We start from the raw sequence: 15,784 nt of genomic DNA on the forward strand, positions 1-15,784 counted from the left end.
CCGTCAGCATTGGTCGCATTAGCAATGTTCGAAGTGGATGATACCTGTGTGCCTGTTTCCTCTCGTACCTCACCATCAGCATTTTGCGTCTGTGAGATCTCAACGAATGGCGTCATCAGAATTGGTAGACGCTGGGGACAACACAGTGCATGGGCCGTTACTGGTTCACGCAAAGTATCACCATCCGTTGGCATGACTGATGGGAATGTCAGACATGTGTCTAGCACGCATTCTTCTCTGCATAGCAAGCAGCGTAGAACAGGTAAGATGCAATCTTGCCAAATTAGTCTGAATGACAAAAACCATGTGGTATTTAATTCTCTTAAACGTGTTAATCCCAAAGTTTGGACAATGCACTCATGACATGACATGACAGGGCATGTATCTCTGCAGAAGTCCTTGCGACTTGCAGATCATAGGTCTCTTTGGCCGAGGTCAGTGGCACAGTTTTCTGTAAAAGAATGGCTTTCATTATGCTTAAAGTATCAGAAGAAGAAGAGATGTTCAGTGAAGGTCATAAAGGCGACTCCCTGTCTGGCTTGGTTTTTGGAAACAATACTTACATACAGCAACTGAGGCTGGCTGACACAGTTACTAGATAGGGTAAACCTGGCAACATGCCACAGCAGCTGTGATCGTTCAACATAATGTAACTTCCATTTGAAAGTTGTCCAAAAAGTGTATCAATCACTGCAGCTGGAGAACCTTGCAGGTGGCAGGATAAATTGTTAGAGGCTCCATGTAAATTAATATCCTGACAAAGGAGAGAACCGCTTTGTGCGTTTTCACAATTTTTACCACTAAGAAACACTTTTATTTCCCCCACTCCAACATCTGTGTGTGTACGGTAATTCCCAGGATTTCTTGATGTATTCTTTACCCAACCTTTCATATGTGCCTGCTGGTATATGTTTTAGGCAATACTGAAATTGGAAAATTGTAACAGGCAGAGTGATTGTTCTGTGTATAAATTATTCTGTGGCTGGCTTTTCAGCGACAGTTAATGGCAATTTTTCCAGTTTTTTTAACGCTCAGCACCGTATAGTCTGCTCCCCTTTGTGCCAGTATGATCTGTTTATCAGTGAGATTGAATTCCGAAAACAGTGACGTAGTAATTATTAAATGCCAAGGCACATAGCCTGAACGTACATTTTGCAACGTCCAGCCTAATAGCATGATAGAACGCAATTGCGACTGACCATGTTGCAGGATGACCAAGTCCTGTTCCATGATGACTATGGCAGAGGATATTATGCTGTCCAAAGTATATATCCTGGACGACAGAGTCGTTAACCCATTGTCAACTACAGAGAGTTTTCTCTAAATGAATACGATCAATTTCTCGTATATGTTCTACAGTCCCTGCTTGCTTAATCTTCCATGCTTCATTTAAAGCAGCATAGATACCAGAATATATAAAATATTTATGATGCGGTGTTCTTGGTCCTAGCAATAATTCCCTAAGATCAGCATCATCTTTAAGTAAAGATAAGTGCTGTTTTACATCCTGAAGTGTAGATCTATGTAACCATTCAAGGCACAGTTTCCCTACACTGTATGTTGTTACTATTCCTGGACCTGTCTCTGAATATATCTTGGATCTGGCCTAGTGAATGTGAACCCCTGTGTTTTATTCAGGAATCTATCTTGACAGTTGTTTGTGTCTGTGGGCAAGATTAACCATTTTTTCCCAATCTGGATCTGTTCTGTTGTGATGCAAAATAGTATGTATGTAAACCTCACCCTCTGAAGTGTTACTGCTCTTAGGTGTAGGTATGGACAGATTGTTTAGGTCTTTTATCTTGGCTAAGCCAAGACAAGATGTCTGATGGACAGTGTCATTTAAAAATATAATTTGCTCTCAGATTATGCAGGCTCGAAATAAAGCTTCTATCCCCTGCACTTGCCAATCTTTTGTGCCCCAGACAGTTTTTGTCTCAATGTTGTCTTTCCAAAAGTCAAAACCTAGTGAAGACAGCTGAGCATAAAAGGTTGCAGAATAAATGTGCTTGGTATTTGTCAACATACTTTTCATTCCTGTCTTATTAACATTTTTAAAGTAAAATGATTCAGCATTGGATACATTGAACCCTGAAAAGTACAGAAATTTCCCGAAAAATGTTTTTGAGCTACCCTTTGGTGGCGTAGGACAATTCCCATTGGTTATACAACAGTACATTTCTAGGATTTGCAGATTTATGGAAGAAATGATGACCATAGTGATTATAACAGTACATTTGCTCATAATCATGATTTGTAAATACAGCAGACTTTTCTAAGTCTGATATCATATTATTAGCAGTCTCGAAGTCCCAATCATCAGAAAAGGTACTAGATGAAAAAGACATTCAAGGAAATCTTGAAAGGGTGTGGAATCTTCAACAGCTCTGCTGGGTCAAAAATGTCATAATCAGTTCTGTCCCAAGCTATGCCATCAGGTATAGGAACGGCTGTGAAGTTCACTGTTGACAAGTCTCTTTGTTCACGATGAGATGATTTGTGTGGCTTGAGTAGTAAGTGGATTTTCCTACTTGCTGTGTCCTTTTTAACATATCTTCCATTTATCAGCATTCCCAAAGTTATTACCAGAGTCAACCAAAGTAGAAGAAAAAGCACACCCAACACAATCCAAGGTTCAATCCATGGTGAAACCAGATAAGTCTTTTCCAGGTGTTGAAAACGTTTAGTGGATTGTTCTTTCAAAGTTCTTTTTGCTGGCGTAGTTTCAGGTTTGCTGGGATCCTCGGAAAACGTATCAAAGTTAGTGAAATAGCCAGAGGCAGTTCTGTCAATTGTAGGGATTGCATCAGGATTCGTTGAATTTACTGGAACTACTTGATCACTTGTTACTTCATTGTAGACAGGTGTTTCTTGACGAACTGTTATTTGGGTCTCAAGAGGTACAAGTTCCATAGCTTTGTTGCATAGTCCTTCATTTTGCAATGCAGATTCTTCAAAGGTGATGAGTCTCTCAGTTTGAACCTCTTGGATGGTAGCCAGATTTGGGCGTCTGCTCCATTGGCAGAGTTCACTTGGCCTACTGCTTATGATTGGCCACATGATGTGGTTTGACCAGGTCGATGGACACAAACCTGTTCTCCTTTTTACCAGCAAGGGGTGGCAGTAACACTGTTCTTGATCCGTGGATTGCTAGGACAGGTACTGGTTGTCTGTAAAAAGGCCCAAATTCCTTCTTGTCCGCGATCTTCTCTCTGACTAGATCCCCAAGCTTAGAAATCCAGACAGGCCTTGCTGGGACGGTCGGTTTCTCTTCAGTGGTAGTTGGCTCCAGGAACACATTACTTTGTTTCGTTCTTATTTCATTTAAGTCCTGTAAAACAGCCAAACTGTCTTTGATATCAAAGGGTGTTTGGTCTACCACTGAAGTCTGACAATCGAGGTTCGACACTATCATTCTGGTCCTAAAAAGGACTTCATATGGAGTGATAACCCCCAGAGAACTTCTTGGCAGATGATTAAGACTACGTTGGACACTTATTAGATGTTTGACCCACCCATCACCCAAGCCTAATACCCTAGCTGTTATAGAATGCTTTATGTCCCGGTTTTTTCTCTCCACTACCGAAGTTCCCTCAGGATGGAATGGACTAGAGTACCGCAATGCAACGCCCAATTTGGTCATGGCCTCCTTGTAAGCTCAAGAGCTAAAAGCAGGACCCTGGTCAGAATGTAGGGTGCCGACTGCATATGTGCCGATAAAGACTGGCAAATCTTTTATAACAGTTCGAGCGTCAGCCGAGCACTGAGGCCACATCCAAATAAATCTTGAACACGAATCCACTGTGACCATAATATATTTGTAGTTACCATCCCTCTGCAAGGGACCGCAGTGGTCCAGTTAACGCAAGCTAATGGTTTATCTGAGATTAACAGTGGCGTGTGTGCAGGACGTTTCACTGTAGAGACTTTCATCTTTTGGCAGATTTCACATTCCAAAACATAGTTTCTGCTCTGTTTCCTCATCAGTATCTCTGTTTTAACAATGACACTGTGGCGGAAACACCTGCATGTGGAGAGGCAAGCCCTTCTTGTGCTGCTAAGATTAGACCTAATCTTTGTTCCATGTTTTGAATTACTCTATCCCCCACTCCAGGGATTCGAGCAAACTGAAAATTGTTCGCAACAGTTATATAATAGTATTTGAGTGGAAAGCCTTTCGGTAATGTTTGCCCACTGTCTTTGCCTGAAGTATTGACAGCTTGCATTATTTCGCCGTCTATTTTCATTTTTGAACAAGTGATTGCAGCTGCCTTCGTGGCTTCCTCAGCCAATGAATACCCTGCAACGTGAACGCCACGTTGATGACTCAGCATATGTATCACGTGAGTTTTTTGTAGTCCTTGTCGTAACTGAACTACTTGTTCCCAAAGCAATTTATGCTTGATTGTGCCACCTTTTGCATCTTTGTAACTGTTTTGAATCCAGTTCTGCAAGTATTCATAGTAAGATTGAACACAATAATACGAATCGCACACATAGGGGCCGATTAGGATGGCGGACGGACTTGCGTCCGTCTGCCACCCCAGAGGTGGAGGGACCGTCCGCAGGGGCAGCGGCGGTCCCTCCGTGCAAATTAGGATGTGACCGCCACCCTGGCGGTCACATCCTGTATTTTTAACATTGCGGCGGGTGCAGCTTCAAGCTGCACCCGCCGCAATGTTAAAAAATGCATGTGTTACATTTACATGCACAAAGCGGCAGGCACCGCACGGTGCCTGCTGCTTTGTGCACGCAAATGCAGGGGGGTACCATAGGTACCCCCCATGTGCACCCCCCAACCCCCTTCACCCAGGGGGCCCGCAACGGGCCCCCAAAGTGAATGTCCGTATGCTTTTCCATGGCGGAAAAGCCGCCGTGGAAAAGCATTTTTACACCAACATCATAATATGGCGGACGGTGTCTCATAGACACCGCCTGCCATGTTATAGCTTTTCCGCCGCGGTCGGTAGCCGACCGCGGCGGAAAAGCGGCGGACGGTCTTCCTGACCCCCCAGCCATCCTAATCTGGCGGGGGGTCTTTGAAGGCTCCGCTGCGGTTTTTCCGCATCCTCCAGGCCGGCGGACACTTCCGCCGGCCCGGAGGATGCGGAAAAACCGCAATCCTAATGAGGCCCTATGAGTGGGGAATTTGCAGTCCGTATTCTCAAGCTCCATCTTGAATGCTTGTAGTTCAGCTCGCTGAGCTGTACAATCTCCTAGAGATTGTGTTTTAGTGACCATTGGTCGGAATTTGCCATTGTGCCAACGACCTTTAACGATCGCACACACCGCACTATAGGCTTGTTTAACCTCGTAGCGGGTTGAGCTGATTCGCCAGTATAAATTATACATGCATACTGCTCTAGAGCTAGAATTTCAGAAGGCAGAGGACATTCTTGTTCATATTGTAGAAATGCTTGTGTCTCCAAATATAGGTCAAAAACGTATTCAACGTCTGTTGCAGCAAGAGAATTAACCAATTGTATACATCTTGGATGTAAAGCTTTAGCATTTGGAATGCTCTCTTTTGTCACTGCCTCTAAGGCCATAATGCGCTTACCCTGTGCGAGGGCTCTCTCTTTTGCTACAGCAGGTTTAACCGCGGTCGGTATTTTTTCTGTTGAAGTGAATTTCATTTCAGCTTGTGTGTACAAGTGTGATTTGTAAACTATTCGTACTTTTTCTCCTTTGTTAAAGGTTAAGTACTTGAATCCGCAATGCCCTGGAATGATTCGGATCACTAAGTTGCGTACGTTTACGCGTGTTTGCAAATGTTTTGTTTCTAACATGTCTGTTTAAATGAATGCAAAATTTCTGTGTGTCCAATTAACTGTTTTAAAATCAGGTTTGATTAATTCGTAGAGAGGTTTAACCCTTTCTGCGTAGTTTAGAATATAAGTTCTTCTGAAATTCAGGAAACCTAGAATCAACTAAGTTTTTCAGTGTTTTTGGAGGTTGGAGCAGCGGACATTTCTCTAGAAAGTTTGCTACCAGGCTTTTGCCTTCACTAGAAATAGGACGTTGAGGTGGGCAATTCTCGATTTTTTTAAATTGAATTTGTACCCTTCTGAGGTGAATCCAAGTATATTGGTATTCACCTTGTTCAAGTGCCTAACCAAGTCATCATCTGTCATATAGATGTCATCTACATATGATAAGGCTTCGTCATCTTAAGTTTGTAGTAACTCTGTTACTCTCGCTGAAAATAACCCCAGACAATTCTTGAATCCACGAGGGAGACGACAGAAGTGAAGCTCTGTGCTCATACTTGAGAAAGCGGTCAAATACCTACTTTCTGGTGTAATGTTTTGACAGAAGAAACTGTTAGAAATATCTAATGTGGTTTTATACTTTTTACGCACAATGTTATTCATTAATGCTGCACTGTGTGCATTTTGTACTGCAAAAGTTTTACAAGAGTTTAAATGTCTGTAATCCAATACTAGACTATATGTATTGTCTGGTTTGGAAACAGGAAACAAAGAATTGTTTCAATAACCCCCTGGTATTCAAGTTTATCTAATATCTCCCTGACCTGTTTTTTAGCTTCTTGCTTAACTGGGTACTGCCTTTATGCAGTTGGTTGATTTTTCAACTGGATTTTATGGTGAGGCGAATCCTCATCCCATCCTACATGATTTTTAGATAATGCAGGAGCCTGGGCTACTGCCCATTTCCTGGCATAGGCATATTTTAAATGAACTGGAATGTGGTTGGAGAAGGCTGGCATAATGATGTCTTCGCCATGTGGGCACTCTCTGACAAATTGTGGTGGCCAGTCTTGATCAGCTAGAAGAATGTCATAACCCGCAGAGAGTCGTTCTCAAAAGAGTGCTCTTATCTTTCTTGGTATGTCCCCCTCCATCCGGAGTGTTATTTCATATAACGTATGTGGACAACTTCAGTTTCAACTTGAATGAATTCATTCAAGTCCACTGTCTCCAGATGATCCTTCAAGTTCCTGCGAGCTATGGTGACTTCTACTGCGCTGTTCAACATTGTCTGAGCCCCTTCCCCGTTCTTGAGTTGTGTCCTCAAGATCCTCGGCATGTCTGATTTTTAGACCTGCTACCTTCTTTTTGGTGAATTGAGGTTTCTTGTTTTTCTAAACGTGTTGATCATCTTTGGACTTCACACATTCTTCCTTGTTTTCTGACCGTCCTCTTCTTTCGGATTTCTGTGACGAAGTCTGAAAGGTACGAGAGGAACCTGTATCAGTATCTTGATATCTATCAGGTTTTCTTTTACATTATCCCTATTCCTGAGGTTATACCTCCTTCCAGAGGGCTCCTTTTGAGGACACCTACCTCTGGACTGAGAATGCTTCTCTTTAGAAGTTTGCTTGCTATTTGTCAGAAGACCAGAACCAAGTCCACAGGAGCCGACGATGATTCCCAACGCCTCACCACCTCAACCACCACCCGAAGGAAAACTTCTAGGTAGCAGCTAAAGCAGGGGGGAAAGGGGAAGTGGAATAAAGAGAGAGAGACAGCCTTCACAAGTCCTCTCTGTCTTCTAGGTCTGCAAGGTCGCTGAATGTACTCAGCTGCTTCTGTATGGGAAGATATAATTTCATATCACAACATACAATCGTAATGACACTTAGAATAACTTAGGTTATCTACACTAGGATTTACCCTTTTGACCCTTGGCTATTGCTTCTCTCTCATATTGTTAGTTTTCAATTTGTTTTTCTTTTCACTGCAGCTGCAAAATAGGTTATTCACAATTTTAGTCACACTGTGCTGTATGCTATGTAACCCAGTAACTATCCTACGATTAGCTCTCTATATTTACCCTTCTTTTTTTTTTTTTTCAAAACCTTTATTGAAACAAACAAAGGCGAATAAGGGTGAACAGGTAGTCTGGTACAAATCATTAAGTGCATGTATACAATCGTTTCCTGTGATGCACAATAAGTTCAGAGTATACAATTTGAGCACCTAAGTAAAAAGGCAAAGTGAAGCAAAGCGAGGAAGTCCATTCGCAGAGCCCAGTTGTCATCCAGGTCCAGGGCGACAAGAAGGAAAATAAAACACTGTGATATCAACATTAGTCCAGCGATCCCGGATGACACAACTAAGGTGGAACAGAATTAAGGGCAATGTTCCTTCACCCATTCGCCCACAACTCCCCACAACACCCTCCCCCCTCCTCCCCCCCCCCCCTCGCTGCCGGGCCGAGCAAAAAGAGCAAGGAGATCAGAAAAAAAATTAAAGAAATAAAAAATAAAAATCATTATTATATATATATTTTTTTTGTCTTGTGGGCATTAATCATGGGATAGGGTTGAAGCTACCCTACCTCTGCGGCAGGTCCTCATGTGCCGGGCTGTTTTGAGCAAGTGAGATATTTACCCTTCTTGATACAGTTAAATCCTTTGTAAATCATCTTTGGGTATTTTGCATTTCCGGTAATATATGCAATTGTCTGTTCCACCAACAGCTGGGATAATTCGATCTGGTGCTTGGTATTTTACAGGAAAAAATATCCTTCAACAGTTCAACAGTTCAAATAACAAGTAAAATGTCTGTACCTGAGAGTACTGCTAAATAAGTTCTTCCGTTACTTACCGCCTTAATACCTTAGTCCTCAAATATCAAAACGAGTAAGGAATTATCTGCACAGCAAATCTGTGCTCTCAATTCCTTATCTTTCTCCACAGCTTCGTCAAACTGAGAAAAGCTGAACTCCCACGGTGCGCATGCGTTTTTCTCAACAGGCTCCGAATGATAACAAATAGAATTTCAGGAAAACACTAATCTAATGTCTCTTGTGCATGACTAAAAACACTATTTCTCACAGAAAAAATCATGTGCGGTGAGGTGACACTCCGTACACCTCACGAAGTCAGTTGAAGTGCGCAGTTCCTTCTTGGAACATGCGCATTGAGCTCTCTCCGGGTCGCGAGTCTCTGAACACTAGACCGCGAACCCGGTTTCAAGTAATTACTGTTCATGGCCGCCATTTACTTGAATGAATCTCTCAGATTGAGGAGACACGTTTTAATCATCAATGTTGACACAATATGTGTCTTTTTCCATCGTGAGTATCTCCAAGTATACTTAACTCAGCGGCCTTTTTCTCTAGACTTGCCCTGCATACTTGCTACTGCTACTGAAGTCCTGACACTATTTTCCCAATTCTTTTTAATAGGAGTAGGAGTGTTTTTAGTAAAGACCTTTTCAGGACTTTCTGACAGTTGGGGTTTCACTGGTTTTCCACCCAAGCTGACTCTGCCTAATTCTTCATAGGATTTTTCAATTATTCTGGCCAGCTCTTGTGGTTGCTCAGTTACATCAAATTCCCTTAACTTCTGGCGGATCACCACGGAAGCTGCCTCACCTTTAATATTAGCTAATATTATTGTTGAGACCTGTTTGAAATCTATCAGTAATTTCATACCTAGATTTAAAGCAGGCTCTGCCCCGTATTCATTTTGAATCTGTTTCAGGACGTTAGGTATTACAGCAATAGACGGAACACCATGAGTTTTAGTGTAGATTGCTCCAAAGACTGTACCCCAAGTGTTGCAGTCCTCCAGATGTGGTGCGATCCCCATTGGTAAACAGATTGTTAGAATTCTGTGTTTCTCATGAGAGGGAGAATTAGTAAATACTGCCTCGATTGGAGTAATTTTTTGAGCTATCCAGAATAGAACGTGTTCCTGTTTTGCAGGAAATTCACCGACGACTGAGTACAGAGTCTGTGGTGTAATTTTATTTGTGGTCCCCTGGTGAGGGGAGTGTTGTGGAATCATTATTGCAGGTTGGACTGTAAGACTGTAAGGCTGTCTCCTCTTGCCTCGCCTGTCCTCTTCTGACCTGCCCTGTGCACCATGCCAAAATTAATTAGGGCTTGGTCATTGCATGCCACATTCTGAAAAGAGGCATATAATAAATGCTTCTAGGGTGGGACCTTCTGCTCCTTCTTGTAGTCTTGTAGGCCTTGCACTCTTATGGTTTCTTGCAGAGCTTTTTTTTCCAAGCCATCACATTTTAGCCCCAGAGATTCCAATTGTGTTTGGTAGAAACTAACCTGACCCATTAGGTTTGACTTTGCTGATTCCACCTCCTGACCTTTGATTTGTATGTCACGAATGCTAGTTTCTAAAGAGTCCAAGTTATTCAGCTGAACTGTAATCTGTTACCTCAGGTTGGCCTTCATATATGTGATAGCCTTGCATATGTTCACCTTAATTTTTTTCCTTAATTCACTTTTAAATGGTTAAACAATGGATAGCAAACCATTTTAGTAATATCTACAAAAGACCCCGCAGAGGACTGAGGTGTTGTAATCTGCAAGGGTGCTTCTAAGAAATTCACCAGTTACTTTTATGTACACCTCTTAGGTGACATATGCAATAAGGATAGTTTCTACTCAATATCTACTGTCTCTGGTATCAAGACACTGCCTTAAGGGTATTTTGATGCCACTTTGAGCAAAATAACAGCTTTTAGGTGGATGCCATGACTTGTTAGTGGATAACGTTGGCTACTCTTTCCACCACAGAGCTTGTCTGTAAACTTTGCTTTCTCAATCCACCCATGAGAAGAGGCTGTGATGTCTGTTCATACTGGTTGCTTACAAGAGGGTAACAGAAAACTCAAAGGATCTCACTGTCGTTTCTGGGCCTAGTTTGATGCTTTTGGTTTCCTGAGTCATTTTTGTGCTTTTCCTCAGCAACTCTTCATGTACCTCTCCAGCTAACCACATTTAATCATGTACCTCTAAGCTTATATACTTTCCTAGGACATGACATTCCCTGCTGGAATCATACACCTCTTCAGCCTCGTGCCACTCTTTGTCAATGTCCCTCGGTCTACTAGCTCCCACACCACAGCTGTATGTTTTGCTGCGGCTCTTCTGCCTGCACCATCTCCTCACCATACAAGAGCCACAAGCACCATTTTATAGGAATGATTGCGCCTCACCAGGCAACTTCAGATAAGTTTCTCAGCTGTCTGGGGGAATTTATTGCTATAGCTGCCCCATAGTCCCACTCTTTATCGGCCTGGTAAAGAGGGTCCCGGAAGAGCTCTAACGTAGCATGGCCATCTTGGCCGATGTAATAGCCACCCCCTTCATTTTGGCTTCTAAAGCAAACAGTATGCACCTGGGAAAACAACTCTGGTCTCTCTGGTTGGCAGGGCCTATAAGTGAGCCTTACACACTGTGTCCCTGGTAAGAACATTATTGAACCAGAGTATTCTGCTGTTTGATCACAACTAGAAACAGAGCATTTGGAAGAAGACATTGAATACTATGTGTTGGCTTGTTTGCCGTTGTCTTTCTGCTAAGAGGTCTTGACAGGCTGTTCATTGTGTATTTCAGTTGATCCACATTTTTTAGAGTAATAAGAACCCCATGTACGGGAAATAAACTTAAAGAGGAAAATTGCAACTTATTTTCCATGAAGGACTTTCCAGAAAGCATTGCTTGCTGGATTGTGAAAAGTAACCTATGTGCTCTCGGTTACTGAAAGGGCTAGTTAACCTTCACATGCACCATGTTGTTTTTCACCTACTGTTGTTCCTGCAGCATTTTGCTTTCAGCCTTTTTGGATTGGATGAGCTGGATCATTCCAATGTGATGTCATAGAACAATACTTTCTATAGCATTCGACTCTTAGCACTGGATGGGAAAGCATGTCCTCTCCCTTCCTCGTTCCCTTTATTTGTCTGCATCTTTTTGCTAACTTTCATCCCGCCCATCCCCAGTATATCATTTATCATTTCTCCCAGGCACCATTTAATCTTCTTCCTCTATCCCACTGCCCCACCAGCTTCACTCTCGTTTCCCTATTGTTTGGCCTTTCTCAAAATGGCCCTCATTGATCCCAGTCCCCTAGCCATTCATACACCTCCTGCCTCCCTCCCATCCTTACCTGGTCCTCCACCAATGCCCATGATCCAACCCCACACTGCTTCCTTGCGTCTTTACTTGTTATCCCAATACAAATCAATTTACTTTGCCACTGTTTACTTTCTACAGACACTAGTTTGAAAAGGGTGATTACAAAGTTAATAGTAGATTTTAAATTCCATACTTTGAATGTGAGGGTATTTCATCATAAGTAGCATCCCCCAACGAAGAGATGTGGATGTGGTCTCCATTCCAGCTGAAAAGAGATTTCTCACAATGCATGTTAGGTTCTTATCATTGAAGTATGTATCCGGGTTAGAATGGTCCTAGGAAGAGAAAGGTATGAGTTGCCTATTAAGCAATTAATTTATTAGTCAGTACCAATGAACAATGGTGACAACCTCCTACTACAGCTCATGCTAGTATCTTTATTGTGAAAACTATAAAATACATGTGTTGTGGCTATTGTTTTATTGTTAGTAATATTGCCCTACTGCCATTGTAAAGTCAATTGTCTAGCATTTTCTATTTATTTAATCTGTTTGTAAAGTGCTGGCTTTTGACACATTATCATAGTCTAGCATTCAAGACCACAGTAAGGCTGTTTTTGTCATAGCCAATCCACTACCCAGGATATTAAAGATTGGTACATGCAGTAGATTGGCCAGGTTATGGTACACACACAGCTCCTTTCAATGGGCTCCTCTCAGTCAGGCTAGGGCCGCTGTAAAAGGATGACTTGGACCCAGTGATCAGATGCTGCTGTGGGAGGCATCTGAGAACAGCCTAGCACACTACTTTATTAATCCCCTGATACTGCACCAGCGTCAGGATGTCGGCATGGGTCAACATGTCACCAAATCAAAATAGTTTGTAACTGGAACTGTTCAAGCTTGACCACAAAGAGCAACAAACAAAGTCTACTAGTTTGCTGCTTCCAATGAGCTAGAATCAACAAAGGCATTCAACCTTGCAGTTCCCCCACATGGGTTCTCAAGTGATATGGATGTCTTGGGGGTTGGGAAACTTTACCATGAGGCACTTGGGATTCAGCCAGTTGCATTGGGTGCACATCCATTTCCTGATCCGCCGTCTACTGACAAGAAAGTGTATCAAAACAGTTGGCATTGGTGGAATTACCACTTCTGTATCCTTCTGGTACAACTATGCTGGTTGGGTGGGCCGTGAAACGTCTGTCAGTCTTCCGCTTTAGAGATGTCCCTTGTCGCTTGCTCACCACTTCTTTTGGCCATTACCATATTCCCTTGTCTCTGGATTACCAGTAATTGGCACCTCTCAAAGGCCAAGCAAACCTTCCCTCCACTTGTCCTGCTGAGACGCATCACCCAGGCATCCACCACCAGTGTCTGGAGGCTTGCAAGCATGACTTGCCCAGATGTTGCTCTGTGACCTGTCATGTTGGCTCATATTTGGGTCTACAGTGTCCAGAGAATATGAGGCCCATGGGGAGTAATGTGCTGTACAACTCGGCCAAATAAAACGTCAGATAGAGCTCCGAGTGGTGACATGAAGAATCTTCCTGCAGGCACCAAGGAACCGGTGTATGGTGTCCTCAATGTCCTCATGTTGTTCTACGTAAATCCTAATGGCTTTGTTTAGTGTCCTTATACATTCTACCTCCCCATTTGCTTGAGGCTATCTTGGTTTTCTCCTTAGGTGGGTCACGCCGAGGTATGCTTTAAAATCATCGCACTCTAGATTAAAATGGAGCAAGATAGCACCCTAGTGATAAGCGGTGTTGCCTGCTGCTCCCCTCTCACCTCTCCTTGCTAATCAGTCCAGTTTGCGGATTGACGAAGCATGCATGGAGGAGCCTGCGCTGGATTCGGATTGGAAGTGAGAGGATGCGGTGGGCTCAGGTGAGCTTGCCAGAGATCGAGTTGCTGTAGCATGTTGGACCACTTTGTTCTCACTGCGATAATCAAAGCAGCACAGTACTTCGCCCGACTTGCCAGTTTTTTTTTCAGGCTGGTGGTGCGCCTGACATGCAAGATGCCGGACCGGGGACTTAAACGGCTAGCGGCTGTAAGCATGATCACCGCCCCTGCCCTTAAGTTCACCTGCCGTTCACCCGGTAGAAGGGTGGAAAAAAGGAGTGGAAAGCTGCAGGTACAGACACCATACCCACTGAGTTTTATAAACAATTCTCGGCCAAACTTAAAAAGTGTTTAACAAACGTGTATGTGTGAATTTATAAAAAAATAAGCCCTCCAAACTCTTGGTCTATGGCAAAAATATTTGTTTTCCCTAAAAAAAAAAAAAAGTACGTCGTCACTAGAACTTGGCTCCTATTGACCGATCATCATGATTTACGGGGATTCTAAGGTCTACTCTAAAATGTTGGCTACTCGTCTGTCTCAGGTAATATGTAAGATGGTCTCAGGATGACAACATGGGTTTATTCCCAGGAGAGGAAAACAGATCATACACAAGGGGGAAATTACCCTTTTTGTTGCTTCGGAGGTGGCAGGGGGCCCTATGGCTTGGATTCTGTTGGAATGAGGAAAAATACTTTGATAGGTTCTCCTGGCAAAAATTGTGGGTACGAATGCAGAGAGTGTGCATTGGATCAAGCTGTTGTTAGGTAGTCAATGCTCTGTATAAGAACCAGTGGCCAGAGTGTTTGTAGCAGGAGACCTGTCTGAGTCATTCAGAATCTGAGGGGGATAAGGCAAGGATGTCCTTGTTCGCCATTATTGTTTGCGATATATATATATTGATCCCCTCATACGTAGACTGCAGAATAATATTGCTATCTATCCGATGCAGTTCCAGGAGTGGGATATTAAGGCCTTGGCATATGCTGATAATATTGAACTTGTGACCCTTGACCCAATGGCTGTGCTTACAGTGATAGAGGATGTGGCCATTAGATTTCGGAATATTTCAGGACATTCATTGAGTAAAGATAATGCAATAAGGGACCGATTACGATTCGGCCCTAAAGCCTAGGACGTGTGGTCGGAGTCTTTAGGGCTGTATAGTAATGGGCCACTCTGTTTCCATTCCAACCGCCTTATTGTGATGGAGGAGGTCGGAAAGGAAACTGGACAGTCATTCTGGCTGGCTTCCAACGGGCTGCCAGTCGGAAGCCGGAAAGTAATCTCAAGGGCGGGTCTTTCCACCCCTGAGATTACAATCATGGTTTCTGGCATGGTTTCCAAGCTGGCCTGTTTGGAGCCCCCCAGCAGGGCCCCCTTTGGTGCACGGGATCTGGTTGGAGTACGAGGGGGCACCTAGGGTGCCCCCCTGTTGATCCCTGCACCTAGGTGTCTGCCACGGGTTCAGGGATGAACTGCACTTCCCTTTACAGTGCCCTAATAGGGTAATTTACAGTTTTTTAAATCAATTTATGAAAGATGATTTGGATAAACATATGCGGAGGTGGCAAGAGATACTGGCAATAGGTGAGGCGATTTTCTTTTGCAAATCTATCTCACTTTCAAAATCAGCTCTACTGTAGGCAAGGCTACAAGTGCAATATTGCAAAACCTGTTTTAATCTATATTATACACATAGTAGGTTTATAAAATGGGCTATGGTAAAGGATAGCATGCCTTAGGTGTCAGATGTATGGCTCTGATATTCTACATATGTTTGCTACCTGTGGAGTGTTGTCGACTGTGAAAGAGGTGATATGAAGATTTTTTAATTATAATCTGAAGTTTAAGGCCTCCTTAATGCAGGTGCTGATCTTATTAGGAGTAGAAGAAGGGGAGGGTAGTGAGATGGGGAGACCCCTTCTATTGATCTGAATGACCATCTTCCGACTATCTATCGCCTCTACCTGACTGGATCCAAATACACCTGTATTTCAGCAATGGTTAGCCTGGCTGTTGGCGGTACATAACGTAAAAAAAGCTGCATATTCGAAAAAAAATGTACTGTCCCGGAAAAA

The 15,784-nt window shown here is 43.1% G+C and overlaps 1 protein-coding gene across 2 annotated transcripts in view; it reads right to left on the reverse strand.

Annotated features, from left to right (window-relative positions):
* LOC144828553 (cytochrome P450 2K1-like) overlaps positions 1-15,784 on the reverse strand; it is a 207,087-nt gene that overhangs the window by 117,806 nt on the left and 73,497 nt on the right. For both annotated transcript variants that reach the window (XM_078686828.1, XM_078686826.1), the window contains exon 2: positions 12,050-12,191. In XM_078686828.1, the coding sequence (XP_078542954.1) occupies positions 12,050-12,116 (67 nt within the window). In that variant the 5' untranslated portion in view covers positions 12,117-12,191. The remainder of the gene's footprint in view (positions 1-12,049; positions 12,192-15,784) is intronic.

Source organism: Lissotriton helveticus, chromosome 4_1, assembly GCF_964261635.1.
Source record: "Lissotriton helveticus chromosome 4_1, aLisHel1.1, whole genome shotgun sequence".
Taxonomy (NCBI): domain Eukaryota; kingdom Metazoa; phylum Chordata; class Amphibia; order Caudata; family Salamandridae; genus Lissotriton; species Lissotriton helveticus.